This window comes from Filicampus tigris, chromosome 18 (genome assembly GCF_054856515.1).
Source record: "Filicampus tigris isolate MCC_2025a chromosome 18, RoL_Ftig_1.0, whole genome shotgun sequence".
NCBI lineage: Eukaryota > Metazoa > Chordata > Actinopteri > Syngnathiformes > Syngnathidae > Filicampus > Filicampus tigris.
This window is the reverse complement of record NC_141234.1, coordinates 8,024,077-8,039,218: the sequence shown is the minus strand read 5'-3', so window position 1 is coordinate 8,039,218 and position 15,142 is coordinate 8,024,077. Positions and strand designations below refer to the sequence as shown.

The following is a 15,142-nucleotide window of genomic DNA, read 5'->3' as shown; positions in this document are numbered from 1 at the left end:
GTTTCACGTCACTGACGGGAGTCCTTGGCTCACCCTAACGTGGTGTTGTTGTTATGTTAATAAGTGTAGATGAAAAAAAATAATCACCTTAACTCTACTGTGTTTCTACTCCTGGTGTTGAAATATTCCCCAAACCCTCCTCAAAAAACCAAAATGCAGCATGAAACCCCTCCCCCTCGTCATCCTCCTCTTCTTCACCCTTGTTCTGTGCTCGTCGCAGCTCGCCACACGGGCTTGGACATGGCTTTGCCCCAGGACGGGGTCCAGCGATGGGGGAAGGGGAACAGGATGGTGAAGATGGCAGTGTGGGGGCTGTCAGCCACACTGGGGGCGGCTGTTTTTGCCGTGGCCCAAACGGCCATGGAGTGGGCACCCGACGCGTTGCTGCAGCTCTTCTGATGGGCTTCTTCCTTAGACTCACTGTAAGCACTCGAACCTTGCAGCTGAGGAGGAAGTAGCTCACTGGAACAAGGTTTAAACTGCTGTTAGCCATTACTTTGCCCTTTTAAGATATTTTGGTTCTGTGTGTGTGTGTGCGTGTGCGTGCGTGTGTGTGTGATTTATATGTATATCTTTTTTTTTTTTTCTTTTTTTTTAAGTGCACACAATTTCTCATAACCAAAAAGTGCCCCTGGCCAAATAACAAAAGTAATTTAAAATCTGAAAACCTCACAATATGGATGAAGAGAACCAAAGAGAAAAAGCGGGTACACAATTAATTGTTCCTGTGGACGCAAGCATAATAATAGACGTTTTGCACAAAACGTTTGTCTATTTGTAGATTTGTACATTCTCACTCTGTTGAGGCGCACCCCCCACACCTGCTGAATAAATACAGGAAGCTCTTACATTCTTGAAATATTAAGCAGATCTGTGCCCAAATAGAACATTTACTTACTCAATATCCCAATCCTAATCTAGCAAAAACATAATTTATTTCACGCAATGGGAAGAAATAGAATTTTAAAAATGTATTTATTAATCAGAAAAGAGTAGCCTGTCGGAGTACCACAGAAGAGTACAATTGTTTTATACCCGAAAATGGAATATTAATAATACAAATGTGTGTGTTAGCAGTGTAGCGATTTCCCCAGCAATGTCTGCGCCGTGTACCGACGTCTTCGGCTCTGAAATATTCATCAGCTTTTACCAGCACGGGCCGGCTGCATTTGTGAGCGCAAGTTCGCACAGCACAGCCTTGGTCTCCCTCGGCTTGGCCCTTTGGTCAGGCTAAACGTTACCTAATAATGTGCAGACCCGCTTTTGGTGGAGGACTTATTGATTTTCGTGCGCCCCCCTGATGAGCACGCGCCAGTTGGACGCTCTGATGGTGGGTGCTCTACACTGTTACAGACTGTCAAAACAAATCAGGAAGACATTTCTGCTAGTATCAAAAACAGTGATACAAACAACATGCTTAAAAGCCTTCAGAAAACTGAAAGAGCTTAGCTACCGTATTTTCTGGACTATAAACCGCATCCACTGTATTTTTTTAAAAATAATGAAAAAAACGATATGTAAGCCGCACCTATCAATGTTGAAAAATGTGATATTTACTGCATTTATAGAACAATTTTGAACTGTAAATGTGTATGTACCCGAACAGATTCTTTCCTAACAGTGACTTGCGTGCAGTAGCGCGGTTTCCTTCCTGGCTAGCAAAATCCATGGCCTTCAACTTAAAACTTGCATCATACGAGGTTCCTTAGTTTTGATTCTAATTCCGGTTAGAGCGCCCCTAGCGGTGGAAGAACAATCCACAGAATAGCCGCACCTGTATATAATCGCATGGTTCAAAACCTAGGAAAAAAGTAGCGGTTTATAGTCCGGAAAATACGGTACTCGTAGTTTCACTTAAGTCCATTATATGTGGCTAAACCGTCTTTCAAACTGTAGTTGATTTAGGACTCAAATTGCCAAAGCTAAAATTAAGGCTCGCAACAACGTGCTTTAAAGTGTAATGCATAATACTTTGAGCTTCTACATGTAGGTTAAGTTGAGTCCTGTAGGTGTCGCAAATGTGCCTTTCAAACTTTAATCAAGACATTTCCAGCTTCTGCTGACTCAGAATGTTGAAACCTCAAAAAAGAGACGTGTCTATCATAAATTGACTGTTGACTCCACACTGTTCCACTTCAATCCTGTAGATGTACGTAGCATGCATTTTCAACAGTTGCTTACTGTCAAAACAAATCAAGACCTGACCTGTAGGGATTGTGCGTTTTAAACTTGCGGGCTGTCAAAACGAATCAAGAGGACATTTCTGCCTCTATGTTACATACTGTTGCACTAAAGTCCTGCAGGTGTTGCTAGTGTGCGTTTCGCTGACTGTCAAAACAAATCGAGACGACATTTCTGCCTTCTGTGGATTCCGAATGTGAGTGGTCAAGCAATGATCGCAACGATGTATTTTGATGCGCGCCGGCAACTCGCAGGAAGAGCTCAGCTACTCATAGTTTTACTTAAGTCCTGCCTTTCACGCTTGCCGACTTTCAAAACAACATCCCCAGCTACTGTGGAATGTGAATGTCCCAAAACACGCTAATAGCAATGTGCTTAGTGTGAGTGACTTTTATTGTTAATCACTTTAATTGGGCGCTTGATAAATCAGCACCTCGCCGGGCAGTTTAATCTTTTTGTGTGTGTTTTTTCGGTGCTCTTTATGCACAGACATATTGTTTTAATTCCAACAACCTGGCATGTTTGTTTTATGATGCCATTATGGCTCACTGGGGTCAGTAAAAGTGAAAATGAAATCAAGTGGAAAAAAAATCATGGCGCACATGAGGAAGGAAACTGGAACAAACTTGCCTATGCTATCAAATGCACTATTGTGTCCAATAGTTAGTAGTAGTACTAGTACGGAATATTCATCACGCCGCCGTGCTTTCGACGAGTGTTTTATTGAAGGAATGCAATACAAAAATATTTAAATATATATTATCACAGCAGTAACTAATGATGTATTCCAAAGAAATGTTAAGTTATGAATACTCTGCAATTGAGCTGGTGCCCTTGTGTAAAGCAGTGAATAAATAATAATTGATGTCCATATGGCCGATGTTTTGTTTTTTTAATTATTTTATTAAATTGCAAATTTTTTTTGTTTTGGTGGTGTTAAATTGTGTAAAATATGAAATCATATAGACCACTACTGATTTTGTACAAGTTGGACAGAAAGCTTTGCCGTTATATTACCCACAACAATTCAGTAGGATTTGTACAGAAAGTATTACAGGTAAACTACAAGAATTCGGTAGGATTTTGTAAAATGACTCTTAAAAAGCAGTTAAGGTTGGCATACTCTCCTTGCAAAAATGTAAGATTTGTGTAAAAAGAAATTCAGTGCAATTACTTAGCTTCCTATTTATTTAAGACATTGTCACTGTGGACTCAGAATGCTAATTCGAAAAACAGCGCTAACACCAAAGCTCTTTCTGTGGTGCTTTGCGTTTGCAATTAAATTGTGCGTAAATCCAGATGTTGTCAAATGGCCTCCACTGAGAATGGAGGTCATATATTTGTGTGGGGGTTGTGCACCCCTAGCGAGAGACACATTTGCGCACGCAAACACACACAGTTTACTCGCTACTTGTTAGTGCGCTAAAAAGCCAACTCTGGTTACCTTCCAAATCTGCAAGCATGTGTTGCATGTGCACACAGCCCTCGCCAGGGACAACAGCTGCTCCAGGGGTCTGCCTGTTTTACATGCTGTATGCATTTATATTTTTTTTTAGCTCTCCAATGACAAACTCACGCAACAAACTTTGTGTCTTCAATAAGAGCACCTTGACTCCACTCACTGATGGGCTTTACAGTACTGTGAAAAAGATGTTTTTGTAGGACTTGAATAGGATTTAATCCAAAAAGGCATGCAGTAGAATTACTTCCAAATATTTTATTTCGTAGGATCATCACCAGTCATTAATAGCAGGGACAGTTTCCGTCATGGTGTGTTGCCATGGAGACTTTTGTAGGATTTGTTAAAAAAAAAAAAACCTGCAAAGAAGTGAAATTAAAAACACATATTTAGTAGAAATCCAGACACATTATATTGCAGTGTAATTACTAATCATAATGCAAAAAAAGGTTTAAAAAAAAGAATGCTTACAAGTAGGTCATTTTGTTGTATTCAGTCCCCCCAAAAAAGTGCAAGAATTTGGCATGTTTTGAGCAAAAAAAGGGATTTCAGTGAAGTTGCAATCAACTGTTTGGTTGGGGTTTTATGCAAAAAGGCAATCAAATTACACTAATTTCTTTTAGGATTTTGTGCCTTTTTTCATGCCGTGATAGAATTTAGTAGGATTTGTCCAGAAACAAATGAATTTCAATTACTAAAAGGTAGTAAGATTTTGTGCAAAAACCATTGGAGTGCAATGACTGTGGCTGTAAAAGCCCTCCTGCGCCACAAGCCCTCATGTCGCCCTCCTGCGCCTTACAGGTCCCCCTCCCCCCACTCAGCCCTTCACTCTGTCATGGATCAGAGAATATGTCGCAAAGTGCTTCGCAGGCAACACGTGTGCGCTGCACCCCTGCATACTGATGTGTCTCCGCAGCTTCTTCCTGCCCTGTACTCTGAATGAGAATTTTGTAGCAAAATGTACACAACGTTAAGCCCTGTAGTGTATACAGTGGCACCTCAATTTAATAGTAAAATGACTCCGAATTTTTTCTTTTTTTTTTCCACCCTCAGTTAAGTTTGCAGGACAACTTTAAAACAAATATCTTGTGTATTTAACCAAACACCACATAACTTCATCTGACGAAAGTCCGTTAGCTTAATGGTAACACGATGCAATTAGTATGCATGATCTTGGTTTGTTTTATTTGAATTAAACCGTTTTTCAAGTGTCTTTCAAGTCTCCATGGCAGCACACAAATGAAAGAAAAAGGATCCTGCAAGAAGAAGATAAAATCCGCAAAAGCTCCAATGGAGACATCAACACCATTCCGCCAAAAAAAGATGCTCCCTTAATTGGTGTTCAGAGCCGTCAAGGAACTCTCGCGAGTCGCGGCCCGAATTAAACCGAAACTATTCGGAGCATCTGTGCAGCAGGTGTGATCTTTGCAAACTTTTCAATTTCAACCTTTTCAGCGTCAAGTGCAGCAAAAGGAAGTGTCGTATCGTGAATGTCTGATAACCCCCGGGCCTCATTAGGCAGAAAGCAGGGCCTGGTCATACAGTTGGGTGAATACCTTTTCAGACTTTTCGCGCATGCCTTTAGCTCGTCAATGCGGACTCCTCTTGGGCTTTCCACACGTGACCCCTCGTCTTCTTAGCCCACCTGGGGTGTCCCGCAGGGTCCAACCTCAGCCCCGGGTCTCAACTCGTATCCATGGACACCAGAGGAATTTGTAGGCACTCCAATCAGATGATTTTCTCGTCTTTCAGACGAGTCATCCAACTGTCACATATTCATCGTTTCTGCAAAACCTGACGGCTCTGCTCGTTTTTTCTTTACAACCCCTAGAAATGTCTCCCAAAGTGAACAAAACGCGTGAATTTTTTGGGACAAAGTCCTACTGAATTCTTACCAGTAATTTCACTTAATTTTGTACAAAAGCCTACGACTATAAATTCATAGTGATACACTGCACTATTTTTTAAAATCCCAAATCCTACTAAATTCTTTCCTGGTGGATTCATATGTCAAAACAAGACCATGGAAGCTGCATCGGCCCTAAAATAGCCAAAATGATTTTGTCCATCTGCCGTATTTGCTTCCGACGCTGACTGATTTCACAGTCCGTTAAAGTTCCCCCGACATCGCGATGATGTCCTGTTAATCTTTTCAGCCTCTCTGTCAGTACTTCGCTCATCTGCCGCCGCTAATACGCCAACGTCGCCAGCCGGAGATGGCTAGTTCATATTTTTTTAAGCTTCAATTGGATCCATCCGTGTCATTTATTTATTTATTTTCTTCCAGATGGGGAACACATCAATCTGTCTTAAATCGCACGGTCTCACGTCCTTCGTTTGAAAACGCCTCGGCGAACAAAAATGTGCACATGCAAAATGTCAACAAGCGTTCAGTGGTGTGTGTGCACACGTGTTTGCATGTGTGTGAGAAATGTGAATTTGTGGGTAAATGTCAAGAAGTTGGCAGTCTAACGGCCGGCCCTGACAAATGATCCATAAAGGCGCACAGTGATTGGCTGGGAGATTGTCATTCATTCTAATGCAAGTGTGGCGGTGACACAGTGCGGTGCAGTCACGCGCTTGCCGTTTAATTACAACCAGAATGGACTCTCTGCTCGCTTAGACGTTTGGCACTTTGTCTGTTATCGTGGGGATTTTGTAGCTTTTCCTACCAAGAGTCATGCATTCTAATTGGAAGGGTAAAGAAGCTGTTTTTCAGCTCTAGTTTCAGAGCTATTATGTTTTAAGACGACAATAATGCTTGTGATAATCGAGCCGGACAGTAGCACAATTATCAATGTAATAAGTCTTTTTTGTCTGTAATGCTGTCCTCGCCGGTAGTTTAACTGTATTAACTACTATACTAGTCTTTTGAGTAATTACGCTGCATTAGGTCTGAACGAGTTCATACAGAATTCTTGATAGTAATTTCACTGCATTCGTTTTTGTACAAAATGGACTATATTGCTGTTGCTGTATTACGTTTTGTGTAAAATCCTACAAAATATTTTAGTAGTTTCATTGCATTACTTTGAACAAATCCTATGAAATTCTTGGGAATACCTTCACGTCATTGCTTTTAGTCCAAATTCTACTATATTATTTTTTGTCATTTTATTGTATTACTTTTTTGATACTTGATGCATCAAAATATAGTGGTTTTTTTTACATAATCATACTAAATCCATGTTGTTTGCTGCACCACCACATTACTTTTTGTACAGAGTCCCACTAATTTCTTCTTAGTATGATAATTACACGGCATTAACATTCCTTTCAAACTATTTCCTTCTGAATTCTCAGATTGTTAGGCACCAGGAAGAAAAAGCTTTTTGTCAACTTTTGTCAATCCTGAGATCGATAAGCGATTCATTTTGTAAATATGGCATTTCCTCAGAGTGATATGCACCTCAAACACCTCATTTTTCACTCGTTAGAAAGAAAAGAACTACATTTGCATTGAAGTAAATTTTACTCTGTCTGTCATGGTGGGCATCATTAACTACAACACACCATTTGTACAATAGATGTGGCATCTGTAAAGCTGAAGTAATGTTAAAATAAAGTATAGAATGTTCTTAATGAATACCTAGCACTTTTTGGGAGTTTGAGTGATCAAATGCATTGCTCTTCCTTAATTCTAATACTTGGATCCATATACCAGACAACTCAAAGCTGTTTGCAGTTCTGTTTGATGTATGCATGTTGCATCTACAGGGAATTTAGCAATCCACACAAATTGAAAGCCTTTGCTCGGATGGCACAGGTTTCCCAAAGTGCTTAGTTTGCATGAAGTTTGCCCCGGAAAAAAAAAAAAGGTGAGCACGTTCCATCTGTACAGGCAGCAAAGATGAGAGACTCGGCTAAAACTTAAAAAAATGAGCTTCACACATCATTAAGAGATCAGATGGCCAGCCACGGTGGAAGCGCCGCGGGACACGGGAGACGTCGTGTGAGTGGAAATTCATCAAAAGATTCACACTTTGGCCAAGGGTTTAAAGGTAGTCAAAGCGCAGGGTGATCAAGGAAAGGCATGTCGTCCTTTACGAGGTCCGGGGGGGAGGGGGCCAAAGGCTCCTCCAAAACTTTCATGCCTTCATAAGAGTGCAAAATAAATTCAAACTGTGAGCAGTACTCCGCTGCCATGCTCCGCCTATACGCAAAGACCGAAAACCGAAATCTTTGCAATTTAGAGTCACCCATCTGTCTACTAGATGTGGTTCCAATTACGATTTTCACTAACAAATCGATTATTGCGTCGATTGCTTGATGACACTTACTTATTTCTCCAATGGCCCGTATCCGTCAGCAACAAATATCTCTACGGAAAACAGAAGTGGCCAGACAATAGTAAATATCGTTTTAAAATGATTAATTATAGCTTCAAGGATTCCTGTGACTTTTCGGCCATGAGTTGTTGAGCCTTTTTTTTTTTTTTTGTACATACTGCCTACTCATTTTACTGCTAGCCTCTGCCTCTTCTTGTAAGAATTTCTCACCATGACTGAGAGCATTTGCCACCCCTGCTTTATCACGTCGGACAAGGCGGAGTGTCAGCCATAAACGTCTGCAATCACAACGGGGAAAAACGCAGTATAGTCGCTGTTAACAGGATTGTGTGCGCAATTATGGGACGAACGTCTCAGCGTTTTGATTGTGCTGTCACAACTTTCAGATGTGACATCGCTCAGAATCCTATTTTCAATCAGGGCCCAATCAGAGCTGGGATTGACTATCATCTTAAAACGCGATGCCGCCGTCTCGCTTAATTCATCGCTGGTGTTTTTTTTTAATGACGACTGACAAAGTAGGCTTGTGGCAAAAATATACAGGCTTAATTTGCTATATCCTTCCTGTACTTGGTAATGTAGCCCTCAATTGCAGTGGTTCTCAGACTGGAGTCCATAGCTACTGGTCTGCAAAGTAACCAATAAAATAAATATAACGAACCAATTACTCCTCTCTGCCGTAGCTTTAGACCAAATAAAATCTTTAAAAAATCTGAAATTATTACAGAAATAGTCTGATTTTCAAGAATAAAATGTGTATTTTTTGGGAATAAAATCCTTTTTTATGGGATAAAGGTGTTTTCCATAACAGAATTAAGCAGGCAAGAATAAAGCTTTATTTTTCAAATCCACTGGATAAATGGGTAAACGTTATCTTGGAAAACTGACTTTATTCTTGGTAGATCACAACTTTTCATCCAAACAAAATACTGCATGTCTTTGTTCATGTCACGTTTTTTTTTTCTTCTAATGAATATGAATTTATCATAGCATTACCACTTTTTAGTCAAATATAGGCATCTTTTTGATTCTTCTGGCATTCCGGGTTATATTAATTGGCATTAGGATTAAGAGTGGGTCCTTGGAAAAATGTCCCTGGACCCTACAAGTTTCATGTAGTTCAATGTAATGATCTGAAACCATTCACAAACCATATGAACCGCATAACATAAAGGCAGTTTTTACACCAAATGTGACCGTTAAAATATTTAATAGTGAGAAACAAATTCAAGTAATTCCGGTGCGATTGAGAGAAATCCTTTGATGCTTGTATCACTCTTTTCATCTAGTACTATCAATATCACTAGTAGCCATTCACTTGGGCCTGTTTGTTCTATTGTTTACTGTGTAAGTACATTCAAAAAAGAAACAGATGTTGCAACTTACATTGGAACACTCCTGCTTGCCAGGCCCCACAATTCCTGTTTTGTGAAGAATGTGGATCAATCCGCAAAGCGTAATGACTATTGATTGTGTATGGGCGGCGAGACAAAAGAGGGAGTTTCAAGTAGTCGGATAAGAAATAATTCTCTGCCATGCTAGACTGAGCCTTTTTTTTTTTTTTCAAACTGTAGGCAGTTTGCATGCATGTCTGGTAACGGTTGTCTGGGGGAAAAAAAAAAAAAAAGATTCCAAGCCTAGAAAATGTTTTTGTTGGTGAGGCAATCTTAGAATTTGCTCTAATTTGTCACACGGTGTATCACTTGATGATTGAATGCCTCCCACACTTGAAAGAGTTAACTGCTGGGGCCCAATTGGAGTCTGTTGCTAACAAAAACAGCAGCGCCCACTGAGTCTAACAGAGTCTCTTGGATTAATTAAAGTGTGGTGTTTTTATGAATGAATGTTTCCCTTTAGGTATCAATAATGATCTTAGTTGGAGACGACATATTTAGCGATTAATCAGGCTTCCAGTTGACTTTTCCATGTGATCGCGCAGCAATATTGTGTGCTTCCTGGACAACTTAATGACTTATTTTAATTTTAAATTCCAGTTTCACTAGAAGCAAATAGTAATGTATGTATTGTGTACTATTTTTAATGTGTTTTTAAATAGTGATTGTTAAATCCAATGGCAAGTGTCCGAGTGGGAAAACTGGAGCTGGACGGGAGAGAGCAAGCGAAAGTCGAGCTCATCTCAGCGGGCAGGCTTTTGCAAGGTCACTACGCAGCCTCAAGAAGATGCTGCCACTTCCCGGAATGACTCTGCGTAAAAAAACAATTATCGCTGCAGCCGAAAATGTAAAAGCTTGTATTTGCAAAGAAAAAAAAGAATGGGAAGCACTGCGCCTTTGGGGAACATTGAAAGACAAGTTTTTACAATGAAGGAGAAAGGAAAGGTACGGCATGGAAAAAGAAGGGATAGAGAGTAGGTTGGATGAAAAGAATGGAAAGTAGCAAGGGGAAGAAAAAAGGAAGGGAAGGCTGCAAGGATTGTTAGAAGATGGAAATAATTTAGGTTGGAAGGAAGAAAAAAGAAGGAATGTGGCCACATGTATATTTATATAACATGTATATTCAAATAAGTGCCGCTTGTCAGAAGCTAATGCTATTAGCTAACGCTAATCTGTGCAATCAAGAAAACTCACCGCAGCTCTGCTTACCTTTTGGCTTTGACATGATAGCAGGGGGCGTCGTACCCGTGGGAGATTGTGCGTCATCGCTTGAAAGTGGTTTTGCATCTTCACCCAGCCCAACTTTTTGGAAATAAAAACTCATATTTCCACAGTATTTCCCACTTAATTTCCGTTCTGCAACGTTATGTTTATAGAGAGAGATTTTTAGTACAGCTCTTGCTTGAATCTTATTAGATGAACTAGTGGATGTATCTAATTACAGCAAGTGTCTCATGGGTCAGTTCCCGCCAGCTTGTGGGCGCCAACAACTTCCATCTTCAACATATGGAAAAAGACCTCGGACCCAATTACTCTCGGCTCTAACTTTTCACTCAAGTGTCTTCCAGCTGTTCACTGAAGCTTAGTGCATTTTTTTTTTGTGTGTGAGTGAGTGAGTGAGATACTACAAATAAATATTTCAGTAATATTCTAATTTCTACCCGTTACTTTAAATCTTGTCCAACATTTGGTGCAAAGCATCCCATTAGGATTTTAAACACCATCTGTAGTGCATTTCACTCAGTCAGCATGCATTACTCCTGCACTTGATAACGCAACAGTGCATTGCTTTAACCTTGGTTGTTTGCTGTGGTCACTCCGCAATTTTGTCGTCGGGTAAAATCCGCGCGAATCAGTGTTGCTGACGCTGTTGAATTCACGTGGTGAAGTGTAGCGGAATCAATTACACGGCTAGATGCTCCCAATTAGACGAGGCCGATCAATGTCAGCCAAGATCACTTGCCTAATCTCTCTCTCACGCACACACAACGCACTGCATAGATGATTTGATAATTAAATCAATCTCAACAACTAGAGCTGCACTAATGAAGCTCTGATCTCAGATGAAATTCATCTGTGTGCGCGCGTTTGTCTTTGCTGTTGTTGAATTTAACCCTTAGCCACGTGAGAATGGCCCACGCAAGCTATATTAGACCTCAGCGTATGACATCAACTTAACTATTAGATAACTTGCGTAACTTACTTTTTTTCTCGTGCCCAAAAAATGTCAAATATTACGCGGCTTCATTTCAACCGGCTTGTTTGTCGAGATGGTGGCCGGTAGTAATGCAGGTGACTATTTTGGTAGGATTCACTCGCATTTTTAGATCTTTTGTGGCTTTGTGCATCCGCAAAAGAATGACGATGTATACTGATGTGTTAGCTTGCCACGCTAGCTGCTGTAGGCTAGTCCCTTTTTATTGGTGGTGGGAAGTGGCAAAGTAAAAAATACTCCATAACTGATTTTTTTTTTTTTTGACTTTTTAAAATGGACAGATGGGCCAAGTCATTCATAGAAGAGGTTAGAAAAAGTTAACTTTTTTTTTTTCTTGTTTTAAATATTCAAAAATGACTTGGGCAACTGTGCCATTAGGCTAACGATATGCTCACCCCTGTATTAGACGTAAAAATAGTCGTGTATTAAAATACTAGACTTTCCTTATGTATGTGCTCTTGGAGTATTACTGACAGTTTGATTAAGCCGGCAGAGATGAAGTGACGGCATTGCCTGGCCAAGCTTCAACTCAGCAGCGTGCCACCATACAAAATGTGTGTGTGAGATTTAATTGCTAATCACCAACGTGTGGCTTTGCTTTCTTTCGCTGCCCGAAAAGACGGGGGAAGAAGAAGAAGAAAAAAGAAAAAAGGCCTGATTAATAACATGATCCGTCACCCCGATGATATGATGATTAATGCAGCGATTCATCGCCATGGCGATACAATGGAAATAATGTAAAGGGAGATGAGGACGGACAAGAGTGACAAATGATGAAACGAAAAGAGGAAATGAAGCAAAAGTGGCACAAAAGAATAATGTGAGCAGTCGTGGAATTGAGGAAGAAAGACTCCAAAGGGGCAAAGCTGGAAGAGAAACAAAGCAACAAAGCATTTTGCCGCCGTATATCATAACACTCTCGCTACAGGAATTGATTTGACTTTCAAAGGCTTTCATTAGTTAGCTTTCACTGGAAAGAGTCCAAGTAGAGATTCTATAGTGTTTATTGTGCCAAGGAGCGTACATATTTTACATTACAAAAGACTCATGATCCCGTCTATTGCGGGGCGAACGATGTTACTGGACACTCTTGAGCTGTCTAACAGTATGTCACTTTACCCTTCTTCACGCACCCAACAACACTGCAGCTCTGCTTTGGTAATATGTCCCCGTTAACCGATATTCCAATCCTTGCAACGGCGTGTGCATCATCAGTGTTGTGTTGTTCATCTGAGATGATGCAACACTTGCCGTCTGATGAGAGAGTCAGCGGACACGGAGCCCAGAGTGTCATTAGTCTTGTTTCTTTGCACAGCCGTGACTCACTGAAGAATGCAATCGCTGTAGAAATTGCGTCTGACTGATGGAGAGCTGACGCTGAGCCGAAATGCTGTAGAATTATTCAAAATGTTGGAATGGTTTGAATTGGTGGGGAAATGTGCAAGCAGGACGCGAATATGTAAACGATCTGCGTTTGTGTTTTGACTGATCGGAATATTTTGAAGTTGGAATGGTTCCAGTCGGTGGGGAAATAGGAAACTAGTGAGAGCTGCTAACATGCTAACAGTGGGTATGCAAAAGCTCGTGTATACTGCAAAATAGTATACTGAGAATGGAAGGTCATTTTCTTTTATGAAAATGTGGAATTCAGACAAAGTGGAATTTATTGGAATGTGGAAAAAATATAATCCAAGATGTTCTGAATGAGCTGAACATTTTGTTGTTTTCAATATTTTGCTGTTCTTTGCATCAACAATAATCATTACTATTATTTATTTTATTTTATTTTTTTTACCTGCCCCTTGCCTGGTCATTATGGCCACTTAAGTCTTTTCTCTGTCACAGAAAACGCCGCAACAGCCAGCGTGACCAAAAAAAAGGGCCGCTCTCGTCGGGGCGCGCGCGCGTGTGTTTGAATAATTTCATGTGTGCGCGCGCTGACCCACTTTGTCTGCCATGCAGCAACAGAGTGGGCTGTGCATTTTTTAATAGCAATAGTCTACTTTGCGCTAAGTCCCTGTGAGTGACCGACAGGCCGAAAAAAAATTCAAGAAATTAAACAATAATAAATCCTTTAAAAAGCAAAGTCATAATCGTAATAGAATAGAATAAATAGCTTTTATTTTTATTTGATGAAAGCCGTATTTTTGGGGAGAAAAGCCATTATTGTATGAGAATCAACTCAAAAAATCACCGTTCATCACCTAGCATTGAATTCGCTGTGATTGCTTTGACTTTCAGATTTCCTTTTTCAGGTCTTGATTCATCTCCGCACGTTAGGGAAAGCCCCTCCCATCCTCACGCCGCCGCGCCGTAACGCACAATCCTCCGCTGCAGTAATGGCAACATCATGTATATTCCATGAGGGATAAAAGCCGCTACAAGTGCTGTGTAGGTGCCCATGAGTGTCTATGTGCACACGTACACGTTGCGTATTCGACGTCAAATGGTCTCCCTTTAATAAACCGCTGTTCCGCTGTTTGCTCGCGCAAATGTGAACATGATAAACAGCAGATAGAAGAGAGGACAGACACTCATTTCAAAGCCTTACATCATTTTCGTCGTTCCTGTCCAAGGTTTTTGTGCGTGTCCGGTCGTAATCATATACACGCTTGTCTTCATGCATACATTTTCTACCTCTCACTGAAGGCTACTGCTGGGGAACGTATGGTTACACGTTTGACTACACATTTGGATGTTAAACTGAACCCGCCAAAATATTAGGAACGCCATTGTACAGTGGGGCCTCCGAAAGTCGAACGCTCCCAAAAGTCAGACAAAAAATATTTGACAGACTTCCGCTCAGAAAGTCCACTTCTGTGTTGATGCCACATTATTTGCATAGAAACGTACTCTGAAAGTGTGAGTAATTTTACTTTATTTAGATATATTTCAAACTTTTTTTTTTTTTTAACAAAAAGTCAAGTAGTATAAGAAAAAAGTCTCACTTTGCGAGGAAAAAAAAATAATTGGGAAAAGTTTGGGGAACCCTGTTGTAAATAGTTGTAATATCACGAGAATAAAGATTTTTTTTTAACTCCAATATATTTTTGAAAAGAAATCATAATATTCTGAGAATAAAGTTAGACCCCCTCCGAAAAAGGTCATTATTCCAAAAAATATATATATTTTCGAGATGCAAGGCAGATAAAAGGTTTAAAAAAACATTCTAGATGCAATTTGTAGTCTTAATGTAACTTAATGAGACTAAAGTAAAGCTCTATTTCTCTTCTGAAAATAGTTGTAATATTATGAGAATAAAGACCAATTTTTAACCTCGCATTTAGTGTATATTTATAATTTTTCAAGAAAACGTCACAGTATTCTGAGAATAAAGTTAGAATAGTCATTCTGGAAGGCGCAATCTTATCAGAATATTTTTTAATTCTTTTAAGATCAAATTCACAATACTGCGTTACATTGCGAGACTAAACTCAAGTTGTATTTTCCAATTTGCTATTGTAAACTCAAGAGCACAACTTAATCACCTCTAATGTCACCGTTATTGATGCTCGTGTGTATTTCTAAGCCAATTATCGCACACTAGGTCTGTGTGTTTGCTCCATTTGTGCGCGTGTGATTTGTGAGTAATGACGCCCCCTTC

At 40.1% G+C, this 15,142-nt stretch overlaps 1 protein-coding gene across 9 annotated transcripts in view; it reads left to right on the top strand.

Annotated features, from left to right (window-relative positions):
- The window catches only part of LOC147132268 (TBC1 domain family member 20), a 57,507-nt gene that overhangs the window by 4,929 nt on the left and 37,436 nt on the right, over positions 1-15,142 (top strand). The window contains exon 11 of one of the 9 annotated variants that reach the window (XM_086014537.1): positions 13,794-13,883. The exons of 4 other annotated variants lie outside the window; for them this stretch is intronic. In XM_086014537.1, the coding sequence (XP_085870663.1) occupies positions 13,794-13,855 (62 nt within the window). In that variant the 3' untranslated portion in view covers positions 13,856-13,883. Of the gene's footprint in view, positions 1-159; positions 3,053-9,985; positions 10,536-10,767; positions 10,884-13,793; positions 13,884-15,142 lie in introns of those variants that run through there. 4 more of the 9 variants (XM_086014534.1, XM_086014532.1, XM_086014533.1 and 1 more) reach the window with 4 other exon arrangements.